This window comes from Protopterus annectens, chromosome 6.part0, assembly GCF_019279795.1.
Source record: "Protopterus annectens isolate FY-2018-M chromosome 6.part0, PAN1.0, whole genome shotgun sequence".
Lineage (NCBI taxonomy): Eukaryota > Metazoa > Chordata > Ceratodontiformes > Protopteridae > Protopterus > Protopterus annectens.
Window position 1 is genome coordinate 412,231,973 of NC_056737.1, and position 14,767 is coordinate 412,246,739.

Consider the following 14,767-nt stretch of genomic DNA (forward strand, 5'->3'; position numbering starts at 1 on the left):
TAGCTGGAGCATGTCCATCAATTCTGAGTTGGACATGGCTTTGTAAGTCAGGCAGAGATCACCTCTGAGTAAGCGATATGCCACTGAGTACAGCCGGAGTTTTTTCAGTCGGGCTGCATAGGACATATGTTTGAGGCCAGTAATCCTCTTGGTGAAGTACTTTTGTGGTCTCTCCAGCTCTTGGAAGTTTCTTGTGAGGTACATCCCAAATGGGGCATTGTACTCTATGATGGGTCTGACGAGTAGAGGGGCACTATAACCTCTTTATTTCTAGATGCTAATAAGATGGGCCACATAGAAGGATTTCCTAACTACTTTGGCTATATGATTGTCTAAGGAGAGATTACTATCTACCATTTGTCCCCAGATCTCTTATTACCTCTTCTGTATTAAGGGGGCTGCCACCTATGTCTTAATTCGTGGGTGTTTTGTTTTTCCCAAATGGGATGACTATGCATTTTTTGGCATTTAGCTTGAGGCCATGACTTTGACATCAGGTGTCTGTCTCGGTAAGGCCCTTTTGGAGGAGAGTCAATTATGGCTCCCAATTTGCAGTCATCGGCAAACTTGGTTAGCCATAGTCCTCCTGTGTTTGCCTGTACTTCTGAGAAGTATATGCCGAACAGTATACTTCAAATAATCTTTAACCAAATCATGTTTACATACTCCTTTCCACAGCTCTTGAATTCTTTCACATTAAAAAAAAACATGTTCTGTAGTTTCAAACAATTTACCCCTATTACATATTCTATCTTGTTTAATTTTTATGCCATATTTTGTTTATTGGTAATTTAGCTGCAGACAACCTCCACAAAAATCATTACATTCTTTAATTCTTTTATAATTTGTATATCTCATCATTATTTCTTTTTCTTACTTATTTCTAACTCTTTCCACAGATCAACAAAATAAAACAATGTCATAATAGTAACATACCATCCCTTTGTATTCTTGTCTACTACATTCTTTTTTGTTTCCATAACACAATTTTACTATGAAATTCTCTCATTTCATCATTAGTGACACTTACACTTATTTTCTTCATTTCCATTTCTTTCCAAAGTTGCTTGTATTTACGATACATTATTGTATCTACCAAATTATTATTGTCTTTCATAACTCCTTTTAATACTTTATACATATTTAAAGAAGCTGCATTGTCAACTAGGTTTATCAATCCCAGTGCCCCGCTCTTCTTTCATTTATAAAATTCCTCTCTTTATAGGGTTCATTCTCGACCCCCAAATGAATGAAAATATTGTCACCATAATTTCTTTTTCACTGGTATCATATAAATGATTGCAACATAGTCCATTTTACCCAATGTTATAGTATTTATCAGGATCTATATTATAACATTGAATGCTCAAAATTTCGAATGTTATAATATTGACCCATTTCAGTCGAACAATCATAACAACAAACACTCAGAACAGCAAATTTTTTCACAGGGAAAAAATTTGCTGTTCCAAGAAACATACACACACAACACAAGCATACCAAAACAACTGCAATCCACAAACATGCACTTAAAATCCTACATCTAACCCTACACTAAACTGTACATACACTACTATCTATCCACTTACCTTAACCTAAACCCTAACCCTAAGGTCCATAACTCTCACACACTCACCTCACCCACGCCCTAACCCTAACTCACTTAACCTGCTCCAACCCTACAGTCTGTCACTATCTCACACTCACCTCAACTGCACCCTAACCCTAACTCACTTAATCCGCCCCCAACCGTGAAGTCTGTCACTACTGCACACTCACCTCAACCGCGCCCTAACCCTAAAGTCCCTAACTACCGCACACTCACCTTACCCCAGTCCGTTCGCTCACTTACCTTAACCCGGTCCGTAACCATCACACCACACTTACCTGGACCCAATCCGTAACCTCCGTTCACTCACTTCCCTAAACACGGTCCATAACCATCACACCACAGTGCTGTAAATAGCGAAGCCATGGAACGGACCACCAAAATCTTACCCTAGGTAAAATTTTGATGTTCCGAGGCTTAGCTATTGTCAGCTTTTGCTCTAAAGGGTTCGATATTATAACATTCGAAGTTTTAAAACGTCAATGTTATAATATAGACCCATTTATCAAATATGCTTTCTTTCTATATGAAAATCTATATATTTTCCAGAAAGCAATCATTTCTTTGATTCCTTTAATAACTTTGTCCCATTGCTCATGTTTATATTCACTTCTATCAAGTATTATCCCCAATATATCTATACACTTTTCCATTAGGTTTCAACCACAATAATTCCAACCTGATCCCTGATGCCTTTAATAACTACTTTACAGAAGCCATTCAATCCCTAGCCAATTCTCTTCCTCCACCTACTGCCTTCCCACCTAATACCTCCAAGACTTCACCTCCTACCTTTCATATACACCCTGTTCCTACATCTCTTATCTACAAGCTACTTAAAAAACTGAAACCTTGCACCCCTTCTGCCGACCATCTCCCATCTGAATACCTACAAATTGCCGCAAAAGCTATAGACTACCCCATATCTATCCTTATTAACAGAACTATCTCTGAAGGCAAAATCCCTACCATATGGAAAGTGTCCCACATCATCCCTCTACATAAAGGTGGATCTTATATAGAGGTTTCTAACTATAGACCTATTGCCTTACTCTCCCCATTAGCCAAGATAATGGAAAAATGTATTCACAAACAACTACTCAACCACTTATTACAAAATAATCTACTAGCCAACTGCCAACATGGCTTTAGACCATTCCACAGCACAACAACTGCCCTTCTGTCCTTCACTGACTCTATAAATAAAAATCGTAACATTAACTCCTTTTCCTCTGCGCTATTTATAGACCTGTCAAAAGCCTTTGATATGGTTAACCATAACTTACTTCTACATAAACTAAAGCATCATTCTCTTGATCCACTAGCATTACAATGGTTTAGTTGTTATCTTCTAAACAGACAGCAAGCAGTACTTTGGGACAACAAACTGTCTTCATTACTTCCAGTAAATATTGGAGTCCCACAAGGCTGTATCTTAGGTCCCCTTCTTTTTTCTCAAAACTTTCTACATGTTACAATAGCATTGCTAAATTTTCACAAGCTCTCCATTTCAAACTCACCATTGCCTTAACCTTAAACAACTAGGATGGCTAGAATTGCAGAACCATATACTCTGTCAACAGTTACTTATCACTCAAAAGATCCTACACCACCCCAATAACACCCCTATCCTCACTAATCTGATTACACCATATAAAAACCTAGCTACATTACGTTCTGCTAATAAACTCCTGGTCTCATCAGTTAAATCGAACAACAAAGCTGGTGACTCACTTTTCTCAAACACTATAGGTAAAAACTGGAATCAGCTCCCTCCTGAACTTTCTACTCTAGCCTCTACTTCTCTATTCAAAAAGCATATTAAAGAACATCTTAAAACTCAGTGGCTTTGTCCTTGTGCTAACCCAGACTGAAACTTTTCCCCTCCTGCTCATACCCCTTCCCCTCTCCCCTAACCTATACCTCCAAATCTACTGATTTCTCTTTTTTTCTCATAGTAATAGGATAAATGTAATGACCTGACTCTGTTTACCCATACCCAGCTTGTGCTTAGTGTACTTGTTATTTTTTACTTAGTTTAATCTTTTAACATAATGTCTTTAGTCAATTGTACCTCTGTACTGTTATTATACATGTCTTTGTTATATATTGTTAACTTTGTTAGTGTTCATGCTTGGAGCTTTTCTCCCCAGGCCTCTACTGAAAATGGACATTTATCCAGTTAGACTAGCCCGGTCAACAAATGTAAAATAAATAAAATAAATAAAAATTGTATTCTACCCCTCCTATTATCCCTTCATAGCTGAAACCTTTACTTTTCTCTTTATACTTAAACCAATTTTCTTACGTATAATACTTAATTTTTCATTTAGGTTCCATCCGTAATTTATTTTTAGCAATTATTATGTCATCTGCATAAGTATGCATTATCGATATTTGTACCTCCTTCATCATTTTATATCCTCCATAACTTGTCATTTTATTTATTTATTTCCACAACTACTATATTCATGACTAATGAAAATGTCACACTGCTAGCTGGACATTCTTGTTTTATTCCACACTCTATTTTCACATTTTCCCCAATCCAACTGTTTATATTTAATTTCACATATTTCTTTCATATATTGATTTAATAATTTGTAATGCTTTATCACTTATGTTATATTCCTGCAAAACTCTCCATAGTGCCACATATTGCATATTATCTTATCCCTTACTTACATCACTTGTCATAACCATTACATCTCCTTTTTTAATTTCATCAATTACTTTTCTTATTAACCACAACAAATCTTGATTTCCCTTTCTTCCATGCACATTTTGATCATATAACCTTTCAATTTTACATTGTATTCTTTTAAATGTTATTCACATAAAACATTTATAATCCATACTATTTAATGTTATTGGTCTCCATTTTTTTCTCATCTTTATGTCCTTTCTTATACATGCATTTTAAAACACCTGTACAAATTTCCTTAAACATAATCCCTGTGTCCATCCATTGATTCATAACTTGTATAAATATAATTTTTGCCAGTCTTCTATTTTTATACATAGTATATTCAATCCCATCTAATTCTGTATCTAAATTTATATTACCTTTCATATTCTCATTCAACTCCTTTAAATTTATTTTTTATCTAAATATTCATTGTCTTCTTTACCAAATCTGTTACCATCATAAATTTGTTCTATGCACACTTCTCTTTTGCCATATAATTCTAATACATAACTCTTGATTATTTCCTATATTCATTTTTGTTTCTTAACTATTTTCCCTTCTTTATTGTTTAATTTTCTTATTAGTTTTATCTTTCATTATTTCATATAAATATGGTGCTACCTCCTCTTTTTTCCTTTATATGCAATATTTTGCTTATATAACAAGTTATTATTTTTTCTTGATTTCTTTTGTATATTTCTATTTCTTCTCATATAATATTCTATCCTTTTCTATTAAACCTTAAAGAAGCTCTTTACTTAATACCGTGTATTCTGTTTTCTCTTTTCCTCATCTCTTCTACACATTCTAAAAATACATTTGATATTTATTTTTAAATTGTATCCAACACATAGTCAAATTTTCATATAAAGGTCTCTTTATAATATGTTCTTTCCATAGTTCTGTAAGCTCTTTTCTTTCTCCTATATCCAATTCCTTATTATTAATTGTTTTTATTCCTTTCCTATTTTAGCATATTCCTCATTTTCATGAATTGTATTCAAATAGCCACATGATCAGTATATTTTATTCCTTTCTGAGTAATTTTTAAAATTTCTGATATTAAAAAGTAATCAATTTCTGTCTTAATTTCATTCCTTTTATATGTCCAGTGTTTATTACCCCATAATTTTAATTGTCCACTCCTTATAATTTCTGTAACTATTTTAACAAAACAGTCCTTCTTTTTATTCAATAGGTTACAGTTAAAGTCACCTGTAATTATTATATCCACATTCATGCAAGCATAATTAAGTATACATTTAAACATTGTTTCTATCTCTTTTTTGCCACATATGCATATAAAGCTATAACCACATATGCATATACCTTTTCCATGTTAGATCAAATATAGCTATTCTCCCTAGCAGTAGTATTATTTCATCTAATATCTTTACATTCACTTTACACAATATACATATACCTGAACAGGTTTCTTTACCTATATTCGAAATAACATTATCATTGCAAAGCCTTTCTGTTTGTACCCCTTCTTCTTCTAACAGTCTAATGTCTTGTAACATATTATTTGAGTATCTACAGCTGTACACCAATACATAATATTAATTCTCCTCTTTGTATTTTTCATACTGTTCACATTTAAAGCTAACATTTTCAGCTTTATTGAGCAGTTATATTAAGGGTGTTTTTAGCCCTTACCTTCTTATTTTCTCTTACCATAATGTTTTTAGACTTTTTCTCTCCTTAACTCTTTTTCCTATAGAATATTGCTTGCTTTTAACACATGCCACTATAACTCTTCTTCACTTGCCTTATCTGCTTCTTTTTCTTTAATTTTAAAGGCAACTTCTACACTTTCCATTATGATGTAACTTCCTATACAACATCCTATTCTATTTCTTTATCTTGTATAAGTTCATTTTCATTTTCTTGTGTCTCTGTCTCACACTCTAACCATGAATGCCCTGTATTTCCACATTTTTTACACTTTAATTCATATTTCTTTGCATATGGTCTATTTGACACATAAAAACATATTTTTGTCACATTCATTAAATAAATTATCATTCTTTAAACAAAAAATAACACATTTTAGGTTGTCCTCTGTACTTCACAAACCGTTTATTACCATGAACATTAAAAATACTAGGTATATGCATCACATTGTCATTTTCCATTTTTAAAATACTTCCACATTCCCATCCCCCGGTCCCTTTTATCATATATTTAAGTAGTGTCCACCACGTCTTTACATATTGTCAACAAATGTTCTTTTGCTTCTACTTAGTTCTAAACTGAATCAACCCCCCCCCCCTCTTTTTTTTGGATGAGTAGGGGAAGTTCCCTGGTTTCCTGGCTAAATGTCTACTAGTCAGTATAAATATCACCTAGGGTCTCTCCTGAATAAAGGCCACTGACCTAAGTGAGACCAACCCAGTCAACAAAGTGAAAATATCTAAATAAAAATAATGAAAGTAGTATTAAAGAACTTCATAGCTGAGAAGAGGTTAAGTGACTTCATGGTTTGCCAGCTAACTGTCTTTACAGGTGTGGTGAATTAGTGAATGTGTTTGGATTAAACTTACATGTTTTATGACATTTTAAATAGTTATAGGCTAAGCGGAATTTTGATTTTTTTTTTTTTTGTGACAAGTTAAAAGTGGACAAGAGACAAGAATTAAGGTTTATAGTCATAACAAATTCTGTTTGTATGTTGGAGGTGTCACAGGTGCAAACTGCCTAAAATAGTAATATCTTAAACTAGATCATCAATGTACTTTCTTTCCTTTGATACCACTAATAATTATTGTGTTCACTATGGAATAAATGTATAGCATTCTGATGAAAAAAATACTGTCTCAGAGGTTGTGATGAGTTACTGAGTTCAGAAATAGGACAATAGTACTCTAAACAGGAATCAGGATACTAGAACCTTTCAGAGTAGAAAGTCACAGTGGCATTCAACAGAAACAGCATGACTGTCAGATACAGACTAATATACAGTGTATATAAAAAGTTTACACACCTCTGTTAAAATGCCAGGTTTTTGTGATATAAAAAAATGAGACCACAATAAATAATTTCAAAACTTTTCCCAGCTTTAATGTGACCTATAACCTGTACAATTCAATTGAAAAACAAACAAATCTGTTAGGGGAAAAATATAAAAAATAAAACGTGTACAATATGCTGGTTGTATAAGTGTGCACACCCTTAAACTAATACTTTGTTGTATATGCACACTCTTAAAATAATACCTTGTTGAAACACCTTTTGATTTAATTACAGCATTCAGTCTTCTTGGGTGCACACCTCCCATCAAGTAAAGAGTCTCTGATTAACCCCAAATAAAGTTCAGCTGTCCTAGTAGGATTTTCTTGACATTTACTCAGTTGCCTGCTACAGCAAAAGCCATCATTCACAGAGAGATTACAAAGCATCAAAGGGATCTCATTGCTGAAAGGTAAGTCAGGAGAAGGGTACAAAAAAATTCCACAGCATTGGATATACCATGGAACAAAGTGAAGACAGTCATCAAAAAGTGGAGAAAATATGGGACAACAGTGACGTTGCAAAGAACTGGATGTCCCTCCAAAACTGATGAAATGACAAGACGAAAACTGGTCAGGGAGGCTGCCAAGAGACCTACAGCAACACTAAAGGAGCTGCAGGAACTTCTGGCAAGTACTGGCTGTGCACTACATGTGACAACAATTTCCCATGTTCTCCATATGTCTGGACTATGGGGTAGGGTCACAAGACGGAAGTCTTTTCTTACACAGAAGAGCTTCCAGGCCCAGCTAAAATTTGCAAAACAATACATCAAATCTCCCAAAAGCATGTGGGAAAATGTGTTATGATCTGATGAGACCAAGGTTGAACTTTTTGGCCACATTTCCAAAAGGTACATTTGGCACAAAAACAACACTTCACATCACCAAAAGAACACCATCCCCACGATGAAGCATGGTGATGGCAGTATCATGCTTTGGGGTTGCTTTTCTTCAGCTGGAACTGGAGCTTTAGTCAAGGTGGAGGGAATTATGAACAGTTTCAAATACCAGTCACTTTTGGCCCAAATCCTTCAGCCATCTGCTAGAAAGTTGAAGATGAAGAGGAATTTCAACTTCAACACAACAGTGACCCCAAGCATACATCCAAATAAACAAAAGAATGGCTTCACCAGAAGAAAATAAAAGTTCTGGAATGGCCCAGCCAGAGCACAGACCTAATTCCAATAGAAATTCTGTGGTGTGACCTGAAGAGGGCTGTATACAAGAGATGCCCTCGCAATCTTACAGATATGGAGTGCTTTTGCAAGGAAGAGTGGACAAATATTGCCAAGTCAACGGTGCCATGCTGATAGACTCCTACCCAAGAAGACTGAATGCTGTAATTAAATCAAAAGGTGCTTCAACAAAGTATTAGTTTAAGGGTGTGCAGACACAACAAAGTGTTAGTTTAAGGGAGAGTACACTTATGTAACCAGCTTATTGTAAGTTTTTTTATTTTTTTATATTTTTCCCCTAGCAGATTTGTTTGTTTTTCAATTGAATTGTATAGGTTATAGGTCACATTAAAGGTGGGAAAGTTTTTAAATGATTTATTGTGGTCTAATTTTTTTATATCACAAAAAACAGGCATTTTAACAGGGGTGTGTAAACTTTTTATTTACACTGTATATATATATATATATATATATATATATATATAGAGAGAGAGAGAGAGAGAGAGATCCCAGGATGTTCACAGGGCTGTTTTACTACGTTCAGGCTGTAGATATAATTAGGCAGTGATCCAGATGGAATGTGAGGAGACTCTGCAGAGAATACATTATATAATAAGGCAGAACATGTAAAGAATTATGTTTCTACCACATCCACAATGACATATAATGTAAGTAAAAAGAGCAGTAGAGGAGCATTCTTCTTACTCATAGAGTACAAGGTCAAGTTCCTGATGTTAACAGAGGCAAAGTGTGGCAAATGCATTTACAGGAAACTTTGCATTCTACTTGGAAAATGTAAGCAAAATAACAAATAAACAATGCATGCCCATTAATACCAGAGCAGCATATATAACACGTATAGAGTAAAATATCAGAAGTCTAAATGTGGTATGCCTGACAATGGGTCATTTTATGCAGTGGAAAGTAGACTTTATAGAAAGAATAAGTAAAGAATGGAAATCAGTGTGAAACAAAACAGGGGGTATTATCGAAAGGTGGAATGATAGAATAGTGAGGAGATTAGGATATAGGAATTACAAGGGCTTTGATAATTGTATATGTTTACCTGCTGAAAATGTCAGCACAGTGACTGCAATCTTCAGAACTATGGAACTAAAAGACTGAGTAAAGTAATTATGCTAAATCCAAAATTGCATAATTGTGAAGTTTACTCCTTTCTTTGAAGTACAGTGATCTCAGAGTTAATGTTTACAAGTAGCAGGGGCATAGTGAGAACAAATATTTCTTTTTCTCCAAGGCTGTGTGACATAATAGGTAATGGGAAGCGTGGGGGGCTACAACCCTTCTGCATGTAATTGTGTCAGGAAGCCTTGCTACTTGGCAGAAATATTACATACAAGTGCACACCTGCAAAAACATCACAGACAGATGTGTATCATTTGAGAACTCATAGTCAGTCTCAGAAGCCTTAGTCCTGTATAACTCATCAAACATATGACAATTTCTTGTAGCAAGAGACTTGATACGAAGGCCAGACTTCAGTTCAATGTCTAAGACAATTAAGTAGCTTTGAAGATTTCATTACTTGAATGGATGATGGTTCCAAAGAGATAATAAGCAAGTTTGTATCTGGTTGAGAAGAGGCTGATATATGGCCAAAATGGCATGCATTTTATTTTAAGAATGTTAAGGTACAAACCTGAAAATGTCAGTCAGGTTTTAACAGCATCAGATCCTTATGAAGAAATAACTTTTCAGCAGCCACAGGAGAGACTGAAAAGAGTAATGTCACGTCACCAGCATATTGGGCTAACCTGGCATTATCCTATCAGACACTTGAGATATGCCTTTTAGTTAACTGCTAAGCCATTGTCAAATTAGCAGATAACTGCCTAAGAGCTTTCTTAGCAATTGGCAGTTAATGATATCAGACATCATTAGCAAGGAGTGCTCTAGCAACCAACTGTCAAATCAGATGAAAATAATCTCCAGAAACACTGCTTTTGTGGTTTTAATAAAACAATGGAGATGTATATTATTAAAATATATTTACAAAACTGATTGCAATTGGGTATATTTATTTTTGCATTATTAGCAAGTGCCTAGAGCTCTAGCAGGCAAAATGTGCTGGGTTCATCAAGTTTTGTTCTTGATGTCTTGGCTTTGAGGATTACTATTATATTTCCAGCATTCTTAGAAATGACTTTCAGTTTAGCTTCCTTTTTCTAACCATTTTTCTAAACATTTTGCATTCTTGCTAATTTTTTTTTTTAATTGAAGCAAATGTACTGCGTAGAATGGGCTGCGCACAATAAATGCAATGAGCAAAAATGGACAAATACATAGAATGTGAGATTTTGATGTATTTTTTCTGACATTCTGTTTATTATTTATTTAATTTATATATTTTCCTTTTGTTTACTGGGTTTGTCCAGCTGGGTTTAGGGGTTTAGTCAGACTCCCCTTTTCAGCGGGGACCCAGGAAGAAAAGTTCCAATGTATTACAATCATTTTAACAGCCATTTAGTAATATACATGAACGAATATACATTAACAATTGCACATTTGTTTTTTAATTAGATTATATTCATATGAAATAAAGACAGCTGTTACAGTATAAAAGACGTCTGCATTAGTAGATGCTGAGCACTGAGCATTTGAAGAGTTATATTAGTGGGTTTATCAAATAGATAATAAATCATGTGATTAGTGCTCTGAAATTCATAAAAATACATGTTTAGGAACTAGATAGTGCAGTAAATGTTAATATTGTAGTTAAGAGATGAGATATAAAGCAGGTTCATACATAATTCTATATGTGGCTATTATAAAGTTTATATTAGAAGTATACAGGCAGGGGGTGAGCAGTGTCACAAAACTTTGTATATGGCTGCAAGATGATGGTAAAAATATTAGGTATTTGTGAAGACTGGTTTTGATGCTTTGGATTGTAAATAATTAAAAATGGTTTGGTGATATGGCTAGCTATGAGATATACAGGAGCTGATCCAGTGGCAGTAGGGTAGGATGTAGTTCCATAATTTAGCCTTACTTTTTGAATACAGAAACTCACCTGCCATATTAAATTATTTGGTTATTGTGATTAGTGCTTTTTCTTTAGAGCATAAAATTCTATTGGATGTGGAGTGTTGTATTAAGTTGATAAGGCCTGGGTAATTGTAATGATTTTGTTAACAAGTGAGAACAATATAACTAGTTAAGATTCTTTAACTGGGTACCTTTCACTTATCTGCATTCAAGAACTTTACTTCACATCCCAACATTTAAACATTGTTAATAAGACATGCAGGTTATTTCAGTTGCCAAACAAAATGTATCTTCCTTTCAAACATTTTCATAAGAGAAGACTAAGCTTGTCTGCATGCTTGTGGTTTCAGGTTCTCGATGTGCTATGCTCCCTGTGTGTTTGCAATGGAGTTGCAGTGCGTACCAGTCAAAATCTTATTTGCGACAATCTTCTACCAAGAAGAGACTTACTCCTACAAACACAGATGGTTAACAGTGTACAAAGGTAAAACTTTTGACATTTTCAATCCTGAACAGTAGTACATATAAAATAAGAAACAAGAAAAACAGAAACTGTGCTACGGTTAAATGTTTTATGTGATCATTATAACATGCATGTCTTTCTACATAATCCTGTAATAGTGTTATTTCATGTTTCACAGAATTGTTTTATATACCTCTTACATTTCACATGAAAGTATGTGTCATTAAAAGCCTACCTGTCAAAACCTGAGAGTATCCGTCAAATAATTCTTCCTGGTAGTTTTCTTGAAGAGTGAACCTTTTAGTTTAATCATTAAAGACATCATTGGTTCTCAGGTTGCAAAACTTGTACTGCATTCATGTTATTTTAAAATGCCACATTTATTTATTTATTTTAATTAAGTTGTAAAATGGTTATGTGTATCCAGTCATAGCATGCTTTTCTATTGTACCTAAAATATTTGTGATGTTTATAGGTGGCTTCCTTTATGGATATATTGTTGGTAGGTACAGTAAACCAGCTGCTGACTTTATTAGAATATGACTGGGTGACTTGTACAGCTAGTACATTAGTACCACAGCCTTTTCATACTGGTGCAGTAATACCATTAATTGTGCCACTGCTGCAAGATGTTATAGGAATGTCTTTGTGTAATTAATAACAGGAATTAATAACTATAAAGAGTCATTTTTTCTAAATAGCATTATGAAAGATTGTGTTCAGTGAACCCCATTCTGCTATTTCTGCTGAATGCTTTCAGTAGTGGAAACTATTACTATAGAAGGATTCATATTTACCCCATCCCACTATTTATGGATTTGGACTGATGGTATTTTTCAGTCAATATCCTCCTTAGAATGTATTCAGCTAGATTTAGCTTATTCCCCACCTCAGCATCTGAGGTGCACAAAGCTGTAGTCTTTCTATGGCAGGGTGAGTTAATACAGTTGAGTTTAAAGAACTAGTTTTACACTTATCAAGATAAGTCTAAGTTCAGGTGGTTTAGACCTATAGCATAGGCTGTGAAGGCCTGTGTTGTTAAATTAAATGATGCTGTATTGTTCCTTTTCTACTTTTACATCTGTAACAACAGTATTTAATCAGAATTCTTCATAGTATGTTTTACTTACCATATTGCAACAACACCCTTCTCGGTATCAGAATTCTACTCAGCCATTAAATGCACCAGTAGCCAGTTAGGAAAAGAGCATGCGGGCAAGCTTCCTATACATCTGCACATCAGCATGAGTTCTTCATCAAACTGTTAGATGAGCATTTAGGCTATTTCCTGTAATGCAGCAGCATATGTTTTACTTTGGTCTACTTTCTGGATGTTTTACTTATCCTGAAGACATCAAACTATACAGCTATGGTATGTTATTTTTGAGGTCAGCTAATATGCTTACATCTTGAATTACAACTGAAGCTCCTACAAGAGAGTGGAATTTGTTGTTTATCATATTGATATCTTCATTTCTCAGCTGCCCAGGTTACTGGTTATCTCTTTCCATCCTTAACATATAATGCAGCATTTTTTGACGAAAAGTTTGCAATTCATAATCCCAGCCTTCAGCTGAATTCATAAATTTAATTATTTTTACCTGAAACAGTCAATATTATGCAACAAACTGCATATTGAAGATCTAAATAAGAAATCACCACTATGCTTTGTATGTTATAAACAAAATAATATTATGGAAAATTTTCTAAGAGAAGAGGTGCAAACAAGCAGACAGTCTACCACTGTGTTTTAACCTTTGTTGTAACAAATTCTATATAAATAGAATATTGTTTTAAATGAAGGAAATATTGCTGAACATTACAGGATGAGATCATGGGAAACTTTCTCAGAGTTTGAGAATATTCTTGAGATATGGCATGTCAGAGTTATTGATCTAAATTGTAAAAGAAGAATCAGTGCATAATCTGATTGTCAGTTGCAAGGTTTGAGTTGTGATTGGGAAAGAATATTCCAAAACGTACCACCTAACCTGAAAATACTTTGATTCATGTATATAAAGTCAGTCATGTAGTCTGCAATTTTAGATTTGCTCTGATTTGCTTTTGCAATGTTTTACTAAGCTGCTAATTCTGTTCTGAACAATACATTGCCACAAAATGATTTTGAGACGAACAGTGTTCTGAACATTTATAACCATATGGTTTTGTTAGTCTTACAATGGTCTTGGTATATAAGGATTCGATATCTAAAGTTACCAAAAAATTATCTCAGATATAAAAGTCCACTGGAGCCACCACAACAGGCGAAATGAAACTTTTATTAAAACAGATGAGTGCTTTCAAGCCACTGCTCTTTTTCAGATCTACAGTACAATATTAACAACATCTATTTAAAAATACAAATGACCAATAAAAATCAGTAATAGGGCCTACACCCCCTTAATAAAGGTTGAATGGATGTATGCCTTTAAAACCTTTATTAAGGGGGTATAGGCCCCATTACTGATTTTTATTGGTCGTTTGTCTTTTTAAAATATATGTTGTTAGTGTTGTACTGTAGATCTGAAGAAGAGCAGTGGCTCAAAAGCACTCATCTGTTTTAATAAAAGTTTTATTTTACCTGTCGTGGTGGCTCCAGTGGGTTTTTATATCTGTTATACTTTTTGAATTTTCTTCTTGTACCACTGTGAACCTTTGATACTCCTGTGGCTGTTGTGGACTTTTACAAAAAAATATCTCAAGCAGTAACATGATAAGACAATTCATTCAAAAATAATCATGAGTATTGTAAATAAAACTTAGTAGTTTTGTACAATAGGATTTAATAATTGATCAATGTATTCAGAA

General features: G+C 34.1%; 1 protein-coding gene across 1 annotated transcript in view; it reads left to right on the forward strand.

Moving 5' to 3' along the window:
- RYR3 (ryanodine receptor 3) overlaps window positions 1-14,767 on the forward strand; it is a 3,250,282-nt gene that overhangs the window by 1,191,280 nt on the left and 2,044,235 nt on the right. The window contains exon 17 of the mRNA XM_044074157.1: window positions 11,847-11,980. Coding sequence (XP_043930092.1) covers window positions 11,847-11,980 — 134 coding nt within the window. The remainder of the gene's footprint in view (window positions 1-11,846; window positions 11,981-14,767) is intronic.